This window comes from Hyperolius riggenbachi, chromosome 10 (assembly GCF_040937935.1).
Source record: "Hyperolius riggenbachi isolate aHypRig1 chromosome 10, aHypRig1.pri, whole genome shotgun sequence".
NCBI lineage: Eukaryota > Metazoa > Chordata > Amphibia > Anura > Hyperoliidae > Hyperolius > Hyperolius riggenbachi.
The window spans coordinates 130,803,727-130,818,413 of NC_090655.1; the positions used below are offsets into that span (position 1 = coordinate 130,803,727).

Here is a 14,687-nt window from a genome sequence, read left to right on the forward strand (position 1 = left end):
AGTCTGTACTCAATGAATGTATTTTCTACAGGACCATTTTCAGAAGTTTATACCATCTGTTGGAGGACAGTTGGGTGTCGGTGGACAAACATGTGGCGTTGGAGTTGGCTATGGCGTAATACAAGGCAGCGGTCAATTTGTGTCTACCCTGTCTGGTGGGCACCATGGATCAGGAGGTCAACAACCACCAGTTCCTCCACCAAAGCCAGGAAGTAAAGGCGGTGCAGGAGGTCAGCAAGGAACTGGTGGTCCTGGTGGACAAGGCGGCAGTAGCGGAGTTGATGGAGCAGGAGGAAAAGGTAACTAATTATATCTGAAATTGACTAAAAGTGTATTTTGTGTGTTTTCTCTGTTTTTGGTAATGTAGAGATCCTCCAAAATATATACTTTTTTTGTAATTATCTTTATTTTCAATGTTTTCCAAACCTTATACATACTCCATATAAATACTTTCAGAGAAAGTTCCGTTAACTTAGAGCCATACACAGTATTCAAATTGTATTATTATACATTACTTATACCATCCCCTGTATTACTGCTTCCATATACTACTTTGTTTATATTTTACACCTCGTGCAATCCCTTATACTATTATATTTATTTTATGAACTTTCCCTCATCCAGTTCCCCTACTCACATTTCTCAATCCATTCAACCTGCTCCTTCCCCCCTCCCCCCCCCTCCCCCCGGGTCAGTCCATTCCACTCTTTATTTTTACCCTTTTCTACTATAAACCTTCTGTCGCTTATCGGCTCATGGGACTACCTTTTCTTCCGACTCCCTCCTCACTTTCATGTATTCATCTGAGTTTTTAAATTCAGACCATTGTTTCCATCTCTCCTCATGTGTCTCTATAACATATTTTAAATGCTTGTTTATGTGCAGGTATTGCATTAAAAAGGTAAATCGGAAACAGACTTGTACAAACGAAAAAGATGTTAAATATTCAATGGGAAGAGAGAAATCATCCCTGTCAAAATATTCACATATTGTTTGCATTACAGTCAGAAATGAACATAGATACAAACATAAATAATTTTTCCAGTTAAATTTACTCAATGCAATGTACAGCAGCAAAGCAAGTACAAGTACATTAGCAATAGTTCAGGAAAAAAATGTGAAAATAAAATCATTCCTCCATTCCACTTCTCCACTCGCTGCTCCATCATTGGTATTTTATGAAACCACCATTTGCTTTAATCACAGCCTTGAGTCTGCTAGGATACTTCTTTAACAACATTGTACATTTAGACTGTGCAATGTTTATCCACTGTTCTTTGCAGAACTGTCCAAGCTCAGTTGGGTTGGTCGGTGACTATTGGTGGACTGCAAACTTCAAGTAATTCCACATATTTTCAGTAGGGTTTAAAGAGAAACTCCGACCAAAAATTGAACTTTATCCCAATCAGCAGCTTATACCCCATTTTACATGAGAAATCTATTCCTTTTCACAAACAGACCATCAGGGGGCGCTGTATGGCTGCTATTGTGGTGAAACCCATCCCACAAGAAACAAGAAAAGTACGTACTCTTAGGGCTCTTTCACATCAGAGCTTGCGTTGGAGAACGCTCAAAGCATACGTTTTGTTGTATGCGTTTTAATGCGTTTTGATATGCGTTGCACTGCAGTGAGTGTGCGTTTTTAATCCGTTTTCAATGCGTTACAGCACATAGGAAAACGCAGGTAATTTTTTTTTCTTTTAGTTTTCAACTTTCTACATTGTTCCTCTGTTGCATTCTGGGACTGATTGCCTGCGTTAACGGATTAAAAACGCGCATAGTGTGCGTTTTACACTGACTAACATTGTAACGCATAAAGCTAGCGTCGGCCGAAAAACTGCGCCTGGGTGCAGTGTAACGCAACGCACAAAAAGGCTGCGTTATATGTGAAAGCTAAAATGAAAGTCTATGGACTTTCATTTCACCTTGGGTAACGCAAACTTTACCCCTTGCGTTGAAACGCAGAAAATCTGCCCTAATGTGAAAGAGCCCTTAGCAGTTTCCTGTCTGTGAACCATGCTGCATTGTGGGAAACTGCCAAAAAAGGATGCAGCAGCTACATCACCTGCCAACAGTAAAAATGTCACCATGTAATAAATGTCAGAATGTAATTCAGGGATTTAAAAGATTTTACAATGGGCAAACACTGACTAAATCATTTATACATAATTATTGTAAAAATGAAGCACTTTTTTTATTGCATTATTTTCTCTGGAGTTCCTTTTTAAGACTGGACTCTGACTAGGTCATGCAAAGGTATTCACCCTTTTCTCTTTCAGACACTGTGTGGTCAATTTTGCTTTGTACTTTGGGGCACTGAAAGGTTGGATGGTTAACTATTTTACCATTGATAACTTTTGTGGCAAGAAACCCAGTCTTTGCTGCAGAGAATCACCGTCATACTTTACTATAGCTATAGTGTTCTTTGGATGGTAAACTGAATTGGCTTTCCATCAGATATGGGGCTTGATTCACAAAAGGGTGCTAATTTAGTTAGCATGCCTAAAAGCCCCTTAGCAAGCCTAAAGCCCTTTAGGACGCGCAAAGGTGCGCGCGCTAAGTTTAGCGCTACGGGCGAAATTTCGCACCGAGTTCGACTAAACCGTTGCACGGGTGCGCCCGAAATGTTTTGGGCACACCCGGTGCATTGTTTTAGGCGCACCCGGTGCGACGTTTCGCGCGCATCGCGCAACGCTACACTTTCGCGATCAATAAAAGCTTTGGGCATGCTAACTGCTTAGCACCCTAGTTAGCACGCCTAAAGATTTTAGGCGTGCTAACTGAGTTAGCACCCTTTTGTGACTCGAGCCCATATTGTAAAGTGTTCCTGCTAAATAGCTTGAGTTTGGTTTCATGTCATCATAACACCTTTTTCCATTGACCTCATAATCTTCTGACTGCGTTTTAGCAAGTCTCACTTTACTCTGAATGTGTTTTTTTAAGGAGTGGCTTTTTTTCATGCCATTTCTGCCCTCCCAACAAACCACATGTTTGTAGCACTTGTGATTAGTGACAGGGCCGGGCCGAGGCATAGGCTGGAGAGGCTCCAGCCTCAGGGCGCAGTGTAGGAGGGGGCGCACAATTCATTCAGCTGTCATTCCTAATTGTGTATGAAGCAGAAAGAAATAAGAAAAGGGGATACATGCAGTGACTGCAAGACAGATAACTAGATATTAAGGTGTTGGGGAGGTTGTGTGCCCTGTGGCCCTCTTAGTCTAATAGCAATACGTGTGTGACAGCTGAAGTGGGAGGGATGGAGGGGCGCACTTTGGTGTCTCAGCCTTGGGTGCTGGAGGACCCTGTCCCTGCTCTGATTAGTGATGTTTGAGCAGATGCAAATAACTTTGAGTTGATGCAAATGTATGCAAAATTTTATGCTAATGTATGCAGCTTGAAAATGAACCAATCGAATTTTACCTCAGCAGAATTTGATTGGTTCATTTTCAAGCTGCATAAATGTGCATAACAATTTGCATAAATGTGCATCAACTCGAAGTTATTTGCATCTACTTGACCATCACAACTTGTGATATTGTTTGTCACATGCCCACAATGACTGCTTCAAAGTTTCCATAGACCCCTTGGTAGCCATTCTGTCCATTTTCCTCCTTACTGTTCCATCCAGTGTCAGTCTAATATGGATTGATCTAAATAAGGTCCTAGTATTACAAAACACTTTCCACTTCTTAATTATACTTTTCACTATATTGCTTTTTTTGGCGGTGTTACACGCTTTTGACCACGATGCATGCTGGGACTACATTTCCCGGCATGCATTGCGGCAGCCAAGAGCACGCTTCTACAGGTCTCCCTGGAGAAGATGGATGCCAGCATAAAGACGAGGGGCTAGGGAGTTGCCCCTCCACCCCGGAAAGAAATACCTGTGCCGACTCCCCACCACCACTGCAACCATGGAACGCTCCATTTTATGAACCTCCCTTAAAGGGAGGTTCGTTTCATATATTTTGGTAAATAGGTGCTTTTTAGTGCACTTTGCCAAGTAGTTTTAAGGGGGAGGGGATCTTTTATACATCTGGATGCCTCTGTCCTTTAGTTACTTTTCTTTGAAATATTACTATTATATCTATCTTTTGGATGTTATAAGTCACATTGAGTAAATGTGGATGATACAATATTATTTGGTATGTGTCGTCATTTGAGGCTGCAAAGTGACAAATGAGAATATTTTGAAGGGGACTTCTATTCTTTACCCATTGTTGCGGACACAAAACATAATTTTCCCTAATCATTTCACATTATATCAGCATCTAATTTTTCATAATGAAAGTAAGCTTACCTATATAAATGCAACATGGGGTCTTGAAAGGTCTCTTTCATATTAGTTGCACATCCATACCAATCATTCTAAGGCACACCATGTCATTTTTTAAAAATGTATTTTCAGTTCAATGATTACTATCAATTTTTTGGATCAATCATAACATTTGAAAACTCTGACCAATGTACAATACAAATGTATTCAATTTTTCTTCAATTCTGAAAAAGAACGATTGAAAACTCTGACAAAATTGCTTAGGTGTAAATATTAAGAAACTGACACTCTGCCCCACGCCATTCAATTTTCATAAAAATCAGAAAAACAGAAACAGAACAGAAAATCTGAAAAATCTACCACTCCTGATCGACTAATATTGAAAAAAAAAGGGGGGAAATCCGATTGGATTTCTTGGTTTAATAAAATTGTTTTTATCATATTACCATACAATTGGATCATTTTATTGTACGGTGTGTGGCCACATTTATATTTATATGAACATTAAAGAGAATCTGTATTGTTAAAATCGCACAAAAGTAAACATACCAGTGCGTTAGGGGACATCTCCTTTTACCCTCTGTCACAATTTCGCCGCTCCTCGCCGCATTAAAAGTGGTTAAAAACAGTTTTAAAAAGTTTGTTTATAAACAAACAAAATGGCCACCAAAACAGGAAGTAGGTTGATGTACAGTATGTCCACACATAGAAAATACATCCATACACAAGCAGGCTGTATACACCCTTCCTTTAGAATCTCAAGAGATCATTTGTGTGTTTCTTTCCCCCTGCAGCTAACTTATACTGAAGTGTCAGGCTGTTTCTTCCTGCAGAGTGCAGACAGCTCTGCCTGTATCTAATTCCTCAGTATGTGAAAGCCCAGCCAGCTCAGAGGAGGATTTATCCAGCTTGTAAAAGATAATAGAGCAGGGAGAAGCTGCACTAATCTAAATAATACACAGGCAGTGTGCAGAGAGAGGCCTGGAGGGGGAAGATGCATCACAGAACCACAACACTGAAGAACTTGGCAGCCTTCCAGACACAGGCTAACAAGTCTGACAAGAGAGAGATAAGTTGATTTATTACAGAGGTGGTGATAGTAGAACGTGCTGCAGTAAGCCAGAACACATTAGAATAGCTTTTGAAACTTGTAGGATGATAAAAAACAGGATGCAATTTTTGTTACGGAGTCTCTTTAAGTGATTGTATACTGTGAAAAAAAACGTCTGTGTAACAGAATGCAACTCAAGTGCCATATGTGGAAGGATGTCTTATCGATGTCCATGAAGATTTATAATCTGCTTGTCACTATTTCAAGCGCTGAGCAAACATACCCGGCGTTTCCTCCTGACTAGGGCAATTTTTTCAGCACATGCTTTAAAAAAAAACTGCTTTCCATCTTACAAATGTCCAGAATACTTTAGTGCTGGTTCTCATTCGGCTCATTTGGTCTGTAACATATAGAGTACACAGATAATGATGCCAAACTTTGTAGCTTGGAGTGAACATTTAGCAAAATATAGGCTGCACCTAGTTTGTGCCACTGAAGTATAATTGTTTACTTTGTGGGAGAGAATTCCCTATTTTCCTTGTGATTAAAGTGGATCTAGGTTGTAGATTAGTAGCCCTTAATGTAAAAACACTGTATTAGCCCTGCAAGGCTCACCGGGTGTCAGTGGTAACTTGTAAATCAATCCTATTTTGAAACTCCACAGCTATTTTTAACTGAAGTTTAACAGAGTTCTGTGCTTCTGTGGGCATCCCCACCTGCATTGCTGCAGCTCACCAGCAAGCACTCTATAAGTAACAAGAAATATGGAGTACCATAGGAGAGTTGCAGTGTCACAGAGGTGTAAGCAGGGTTTAGAACAGCTTGCTAATGATATCACTATTCAAAGCACATATAGAGGTGACCATTACTAACATAGCTGCACCAACAAACGACTAAAACAGTTGTTGAAGGTTGGCCCCTTCGGTCGATGGACCCCGGTGCGGTCAAAACCTTTGCATCCTATATTACTGCACGAGTGATTATTATTATTATTTATTGTATTTATAAAGCGCCAACACTTTACGCAGCGCTGGACAATAAATATATACAATGATACAAAGGATGTCAGACATAACCTGGTTATACAACAAAGCTATACAAGGAAAACAGGGTTTAAAATCGAGATACAAGATTATGCAATTTTGGGCTGGTCAGATAGGCCCAGTAATACAAGCACGAGGCTGTCATAGGAAAGGAGCACACAAACATGTAGAATACAGAAGGGAAGGAAGGACCAAACAAAGGCTTACAATCTAAGGGGGGGGGGGGGGCACACTAGATAGAACGGTGGAACAAATATTCAGTAGAGAGTTGCTGTGTGGTAGGGGGTGGCTAGGCCATCTTAAAGGGATTCCGAGCAGTGCAGAAACTATGGAAAGATGCATACCATTTTGAAGCTCTCTTTCTCCTCTTTCCAACGATATATAAACCGTCGCCCTACGCCTTTTAGTTTTCACTATTTTCGCGATCGAAATCGCGGCCACCGCGATTTCGATCACGAAAATAGCGAATACTAAAAGGCGTAGGGTGGCGGTTTATGTGGAGCTGCCGACTTTGGGGAAAAGTCGTCCTGTAATACAAGCAACTATGGAAAGATGCATACCATTTTGAAGCTCTCTTTCTCCTCTTTCCAACGACATATAAACCACCGCCCTACGCCTTTTAGTTTTCAATATTTTTGCGATCGAAATTGCGGCAGCTGCAATTTCGATCGCGAAAATAGCGAAAACTAAAAGGCATAGGGCGGCGGTTTATATATTGTTGGAAAAAGGAGAAAGAGAGCTTCAAAATGGTATTCATCTTTCCATAGTTTCTGCACTGCTCGGAGTCCCTTTAAAGAGGTGGGTTTTTAGGGCATGCTTGAATGTGTTGAAGGAGGGATCAAGTCTGATGGGAGGTGGACGGGAGTTCTAGAGGGTGGGGGCGGCGGAGAAATCGTGAAGGTGCACATGGGAGTGGGAAATGTGTGGGGCGGTTAGGCGAAGACCGGAGGGGACGACTTGGTGTATACCTGTGGACAAGCTTCCGAGATGTAGGTAGGGCAGGTTTTGTGCACAGCCCCAGGTAAGAAATTGCTACTTTCAATTTGACTTAACATTCCCTTTAAAGTGTACCTGAGATAACTGTAATGGGTAATACCTGAAAGGAGGAAGAGGCACCCAGCATGTAGTAAAATTGTGTTAATAACATATACATTAGAAAAGAAATGTGGTGACACGTCAAAGACAACAATTTCATATGATAAATCATGAATTTTAACATGCATTGGCATTGCGTTTCATGGGTCTATGCCCACTTCCATTACAGTTATCTTAGGTTTCCTTTAAGGTGCCCACAAATTATATAATAATTTAAATTATTATAAAATCTTTTTTGCTTAATCTTACCAAATCTATGTAGTAGAAGGGTAAATAGAGTAAATTTACTATGAATGGATATTATAGCTAATCCCTCATATTACATAAAAGTGGTAAAATTGCACAAAAAATGTTGTGTTATTAGTTGGCACCTTTACACATTTACATAGAATACCAAATTTTGGGAAAAAGACTTAAAGACAAAATAGAAAATCATTATAGGCTTACATATAAAAACACACAAATATGATAAAAGACACAATGAGGATGATTAACAAAAGATGTGTAGTGATGAGCAATTTGTTTAAACTTCAGGCTTCTTGTCGTGATCTCATGCTAAATGACTGCTGTACAAATACTGTCAATAATTAGATGCTTACTATGAGAAACCTTTAAAGGGAAGATCCATGGAGTTAAAAAAAAAAAAATACTAATCCACTTACCTGGGGCTTCCTCTAACCCGTGGCAGACAGAACGTGCCCTCGACGCCACTCCGGAGGCTCCCGGTCTTCTCCGGTGGTTCACCCGACCTGGCCAGGCCGGCTTCCTGGTTGGGCTTCTCCTTGCGCTCCAACGTGCATCTCACGTGACGTCATCGGACGTCCCACGGACTGTAGCGACCGTGTGAGACGCACGTAGGAGCGCACAAGAGCTCGACCTGGAAGCCGGCCTGGCCAGGTCGGGTGAGCCACCAGACAAGACCGGGAGCCTCCGGAGCGGCGTCGAGGGCACGTCCTGCCTGCCATGGGCTGGAGGAAGCCCCTGGTAAGTGGATTAGTATTTTTATTTCTTCGTGAACCCTCCCTTTAATGCATGAAACAAAGCCAAATATATACTTTCCTCAATATATACGTTCCTCAATTCACCCACAGGCTCCTGGTGTACAGTGGTTTGCAAAAGTATTGGAATTCCACTTGGAAGACCAATACAAAGTGGTGTACATGTGAGAAGTAGAACGAAAATCATACATGATTCCAAACATTTCAAAAAAACAAAAACTGCAAAGTGGGGTGTGCGTAATTATTCAACCCCTGAGTCAATACTTTGTAGAACCACCTTTTGCTGCAATTACAGTTGCCAGTCTTTTAGGGTATGTCTCTACCAGATTTGCACATCTAGAGACTGAAATCCTTGCCCATTCTTTTTTGCAAAACAGCTCCATCTCAGTCAGATTAGATGGACAGCGTTTGTGAATTGGATTTAGATCTGGACTTTGACAGGGCCATTCTAACACATGGAAATGTTTTGTTTTAAACCATTCCATTGTTGCCCTGGCTTTATGTTTAGGGTCGTTGCCTTGATGGAAGGTGAACCTCTGCCCCAGTCTCAAGTCTTTTGCAGACTCCAAGAGGTTTTCTTCCAAGATAAAAGATGTATTTGGTTCCATCCATCTTCCCATCAACTCTGACCAGCTTCCCTGTCCTTGCTGAAGAGAAGCACCCCCAGAGCATGATGCTGCCACCACCATATTTGACAGTGGGGATGGTGTGTTCAGAGTGATGTGCAGTGTTAATTTTCCTCCACACATTTTGCATTTTGGCCAAAAAGTTCCATTTTGGTCTTATCTGACCAGAGAACCTTCTTCCACATGTTTGCTGTGACACCCACATGGCTTGTGGCAAACTGCAAACGGGACTTTTTATGCTTTTCTGTTAATAATGGCTTTCTTCTTGTCACTCTTCCATAAAGGCCAACTTTGTGCAATGCACGACTAATAGTTGTCCTTTGGACAGATTCCCTCACCTGAGCTGTAGCTCGTCTGCAGCTCGTCCAGAGTCACCATGGGCCTCTTCACTGCATTTCTGATCAGCGCTCTCCTTGTTCGGCTTGTGAGTTTAGGTGGACGGCCTTGTCTTGGTAGGTTTACAAGTGCGCCATACTCCTTCCATTTCTGAATGATCGCTTGAACAGTGCTCCATGGGATGTTCAACGCTTTGGAAATCTTTTTGTAGCCTAAGCCTGCTTTAAATTTCTTAATAATTTTATCCCTGACCTGTCTGGTGTGTTCTTTGAACGTCATGGTGTTTTGCTCTCAATATTCTCTTAGACAACCTCTGAGGCCATCACAGAGCAGCTGTATTTGTACTGACATTAGATTACACACAGGTGCACTCTATTTAGTCATTAGCACTCATCAGGCAATGTCTATGGGCAACTGACTGCTCTCAGACCAAATGGGTCTGAATAATTACGCACAAACCACTTTGCAATAATTTATTTGTAAAAAAAAAATGTTTGGAATCATGTATGATTTTCATTCCACTTCTCACGTCTACACCACTTTCTATTGGTCTTTCACGTGGAATTCCAATAAAATTGATTCATGTTTGTGGCAGTAATATGACAAAATGTGGAAAACTTCTAGGGGGCCGAATACTTTTGCAAACCACTGTACTTACTGGTAGGCAGTGGCGTAGCTAAGGAACTATGGGCCCCGGTGCAAGTTTTACATGGGGCCCCTCAAGCACTCTATACATAACAATTGATATGGCGCACCAAAACCTGCCAAGGACAACAACAGTGTCAGAGGTGCAAGTAGGAGATGGGAAACAGTTTGCTAATGATTACTACTATTTAAAGAGGAACTGTAACGGCAAAACGTCCACTGGGGGGTACTCACCTCGGGTGGGGGAAGCCTCAGGATCCTGATGAGGCTTCCCACGCCGTCCTCTGTCCCACGGGGGTCTCGCTGCAGCCCTCCGTACAGCCGTGACGTAATATTTACCTTCCTGGCTCCTGCGCAGGCGCTCTGACGGCTGTCGGCTCCGAAGTAGGCGGAAATACCCGATCGCCGTCGGGTCCGCTCTACTGCGCAGGCGCAAGTCTCCGGCGCCTGCGCAGTAGAGCGGACCCGACGGAGATCGGGTATTTCCATCTATTTCCGAGCCTAAAGCAGCTACAGCGCCCCCGCTGGAGCCAGCAAAGGTAAATATTGAAATTACATTCTGGCCTGTCGCCGGCTGTTCAGAGGGCTGCAGCGAGACCCCCGTGGGACGCAGGACGGCATGGGAAGCCTCATTAGGATCCGGAGGCTTCCCCCACCCGAGGTGAGTACCCCCCAGGGGATCTTTTCAAAGTTACAGAGTCTCTTTAAAGCATCTATAGAAGTGATTATTGCCAACACAGGGCCAATAAAGAGCTAATATTGTGCTTGAGAGAGGGCCCCTCGGGGCCCCACTGACTCAAGGGCCTGATGCGTTGCTACCTCTGCAACCCCTATTGCTATGCCACTGCAGGCAGGGATCCAGCACCATCTTTCTCCTGTGCTGATCCCTTGGCATATTGAGCAGGCGTGCATTGCACTGCTTCATTAGTCAACCTGGTAAAAGGCATGGGAACTATACTGGCATGAGCTACTCTGTTGTGGTGTGAGTAATAGGTCATGACATGGTGGCCACCTAAACAAAGGTAGCCTGATGGCATGAGTAATAGGTAACCAATGTCCTGCAAGGCTGCTATCTTGATCATACACTTTATCAGTCACTGCACATTTGCTTTTGCTCTGTGTCGGGTAAAGGGTGCAAGTCAACTCTGGTGTTTTATTCGACACCGTACTAAATAATGCACACTACATCTGGTTTTTTCAATTGGAATCTTTTCCAGTGAGTATCATGCCTTCCATCTCATCCCAGGTTGCTTATTTTTGTTGTTTATAATTGCCTGCAATTCTTTCTTTCTACCATTTAATATTCTTTGTGTAATTCTAGATGGTCAATCAGGTCAACCAGGAAGTGAAGGTGCAAAGCATATCACTATAATTAAGACCTACCTATCTCCTTGGGACAAAGCCTTGGGAGTTGACCCTAAGCAGGGAGCCAATGTTCACGTAAACTTGCTAGAGTTTTGCTCCAAGGCTGAACTTTGCAAATACAAGTCATTTAACAGGTAAGCACATAACCATCAGCAGTCTGTCAGATGGCAACATTCATATTGCTTCAAATACAGGTTAGATTTTTCTGTGTGATGGAGAATGGGTTTTGGAAGAACCTGGAACAAGAACTTTTTCAATCAGGAGCTGAAAAAGTTCTATTTTTAATATCTAAAAAAGTGTACACAAAACAAATGTAAAAGGAACGCTGATCTTTTAGTTTGTTTTTTTTAAGTATACCTAAATCCAAATTTCCTGAGGTAAGTATCTAACTTTTTCTCTAGAACAAATCCTCTGGATAATCCAGAGACTTCCTCGTCCCCCTGAAGCTCGCTGTTCCATGTACAAGTGCAGCTGAACTGCGCAAGCACAAGACATATGCAATAACATGTAGTCACTCAAGCATGATTTTTTCCTCTGTGCAGAAGCATCTCCATGCTATTGTGTAAGCGTGGGCTGTCAGTGCGCCTGCACAGTGCGGCCGCACTCATACATGGATGGGAGCAAAACCGTGAAGAAGAAGAAGAGGGTGCCAGCGAGCAGCAGTGGGCTCAAGAAGGAAAATGGCTCAAAAGAAAAAGAGGTGTTTGTTTAATCCAGGTATCACCTGACATATATACTGGCAGCCAAATTGTCTACTGACAAATTAAAGGGGCACAGCAAACACATATTGCATCTGCTTGTCAGAATGTGCAGAGTTTTAAACTAGCTCACTGCTATGCCCTGCAGAAGTTGGCCCACTAAATACTTTGCATCTAAACAGAGGTGCCATTTGTAAGCCTCCTATTCCCCCAAGAAATGGGGAGCAGTGCTGACAACACCCCAAGCACTTCCAAAGGAAAGATTTCCTACCTTATTGTGAACTGCAACCAGCTGCAAGAGTATGCAAAATGCATGACCTGGGAGCAAAATCCTCAAATGGGGATGGGGGGGGGGGGGGGGGGGTATGCAGACAGGTGCATCAAGAGGTACCCCACTACTGCAGTAAGTACTGTATCTAACGTTTTTGTTTTTAAAAGTCACAGGTAGATTTTGATTTTTAGATTGCAGTTTTCAAGACTGTTCTGCCAAGCTAACTACAGATATTAGATAATAGTGACAGATTTTGACCACACCATTTTTTTACTGATGGAAAAACAGTAAACCTACATGACAAGAAAAAAAAACAAAAGCAAAGAACAAACAAACAAACCAAAAAAAACAACAACATGACAAGTAAAAATAATGGTGTGATTTACAGATGCCTTTCACTTCAGCTCAACTCTGTTCCATGAAGGACCAACAATCCATTGAACAAAAAGTCCCGATGTGGTTAGTAGCTATTCTTCTGCAGAGGTAGTTTCACATACACTAGCAACATCCATATTGGAAAACAAATTATTACTTTATGGCTAAGGAGGAATCGAGTGGCTAAGGTTGAGCAGTTTGTTTGTCACAGACTCACAGCCAGCCAGTGTGCTATTGTGGTTGAGCTGCAGCATGTCATGTGAGAACATTAAATGAAGCAGAGAAAGTTGTTGTGTGCTGTGCGATCATTCCAAATCTCACAAGTCTGCCTCATCAAAGCATTTAGAACCGGCCCTGCTTTTAGATCACCCTATCCATTCTGGCAGCAGCCCTATTACACAGGCAAATATTAAATCTTCTTGAGGTAGACATTTATCACTTCTACAGAGGTCGAGATAGATTTCAGAGCCAAAAGACTTCAGGTGTCTTGTTTTTCAGGGGACTCCCTGTGCAGATGCCACAGATGAGAATGGACCTCTGTGGCTGGTTTGCAATGCTTCCACATAGGGTTTCTGAAACGTTGTGCCAAGTTAGCTTCCCTATTGCCAATAACTTGGCATGGCACTTCTGACTATACAGTAGAATAGTTGTAGCCCTGCACCAGTTTTTACCAAGCACTATGATTAACTGATTTAGTTTTACATAGGTAATTGTGTTTGAGTGGGCACTGGGATGACCTAAATGAAAGACTATTCTTGTCAAGCAAGACACAGAAAGAAAAACTGGCCTAGCACAGAGACTGTATTTTCTCAGAAATAGAATATGAGTTTCACAAAGGAGTTTAGTGTCAGTGAAAAGCCACTTGGCTGCTAAGTTCTACAAAAACAGTTAAGCTATGAATAATATTTAATGAAGAAATGATTATATGACCATGTATGCTTATCATCTGTCTTTAGGTCAGCAATGCCTTTTGGAGGGTATGAGAAAGCATCAAAACTGATGACTTTCCAGATGCCTGAATTTGATGCTGAACCTGAACCTGAGTCTATCACTGTCTTCAACGCAAACGTCACCAACAGACCATCCTTCAACAGGACACCCATCGGATGGTTGGGAGCCGGTGAAAACGCGAACTACAACATTGAACTTGATGTGCCTGTCGGCGGTGAAACTGATGAACTGTAAAGCTATAGATCTGCAAAATAATCTGTAGCCTGTAGGTGTATGAGAATTTACAGATGTGGCCTGTACCAGTGGCTCTCTAATCATGGAAACAAGTGACATCATAAAAGCCAATGGCTCAGGTCACATCTCTGCCACATCCTAATGTCCTATGTCTATAATGCAGCCAGGCTTCCCCATGTATGTTGATAAATGCAGCTCTTTGCGGTGGTTTTTGTTAAATTGGAAAGGAAGAAATGTTGAAACTGGTCAGTAAGGGTGGATCAAGATAGTGTATTAAGACAAATAGAAGAAGGAAATGAATGCTTAGCATTTTGTGCAAAGTGGCAAAAAGGACAGTCTGTAAACATGTAACCTATATTTTCCTCAAAATCCGTGCTCTATACAAATTATTTTTCATTAGTATAACTAAATAAACACATACAGAACCTACAGTAAGAGAGTCTGTTTTTCAAAACCAGGAAATCATTTTCATGTGGAATATAGACAATAGAAGTTATTTTGTAAGATACAACATAGATCACAGGCATTTAAAACTGTGCCATACTAGCGGAGATGAAGAGGGGCCTGGCACTGAGGCCTGGGGGGGGGGGGTCACAGTCTTCTATGTCTCTGTCTCTTCACTGCAGGCTTATGATTTCTTGTGCTCTTCCAGAAGCTGCATTCTGACCCTCCTGTGAAGAGTAGCACATAGAAGGAGTAGGTATTACCTGCACCAGCACAAGGTGC

At 42.1% G+C, this 14,687-nt stretch overlaps 1 protein-coding gene across 2 annotated transcripts in view; it reads left to right on the forward strand.

Moving 5' to 3' along the window:
- The window catches only part of MYOZ1 (myozenin 1), a 61,517-nt gene extending 47,125 nt beyond the window's left edge, over nucleotides 1–14,392 (forward strand). For both annotated transcript variants that reach the window (XM_068258050.1, XM_068258049.1), the window contains 3 exons: nucleotides 32–299; nucleotides 11,389–11,566; nucleotides 13,733–14,392. In XM_068258050.1, coding sequence (XP_068114151.1) covers nucleotides 32–299; nucleotides 11,389–11,566; nucleotides 13,733–13,961 — 675 coding nt within the window. In that variant the 3' untranslated portion in view covers nucleotides 13,962–14,392. The remainder of the gene's footprint in view (nucleotides 1–31; nucleotides 300–11,388; nucleotides 11,567–13,732) is intronic.
- Nucleotides 14,393–14,687: the final 295 nt, after the last annotated feature.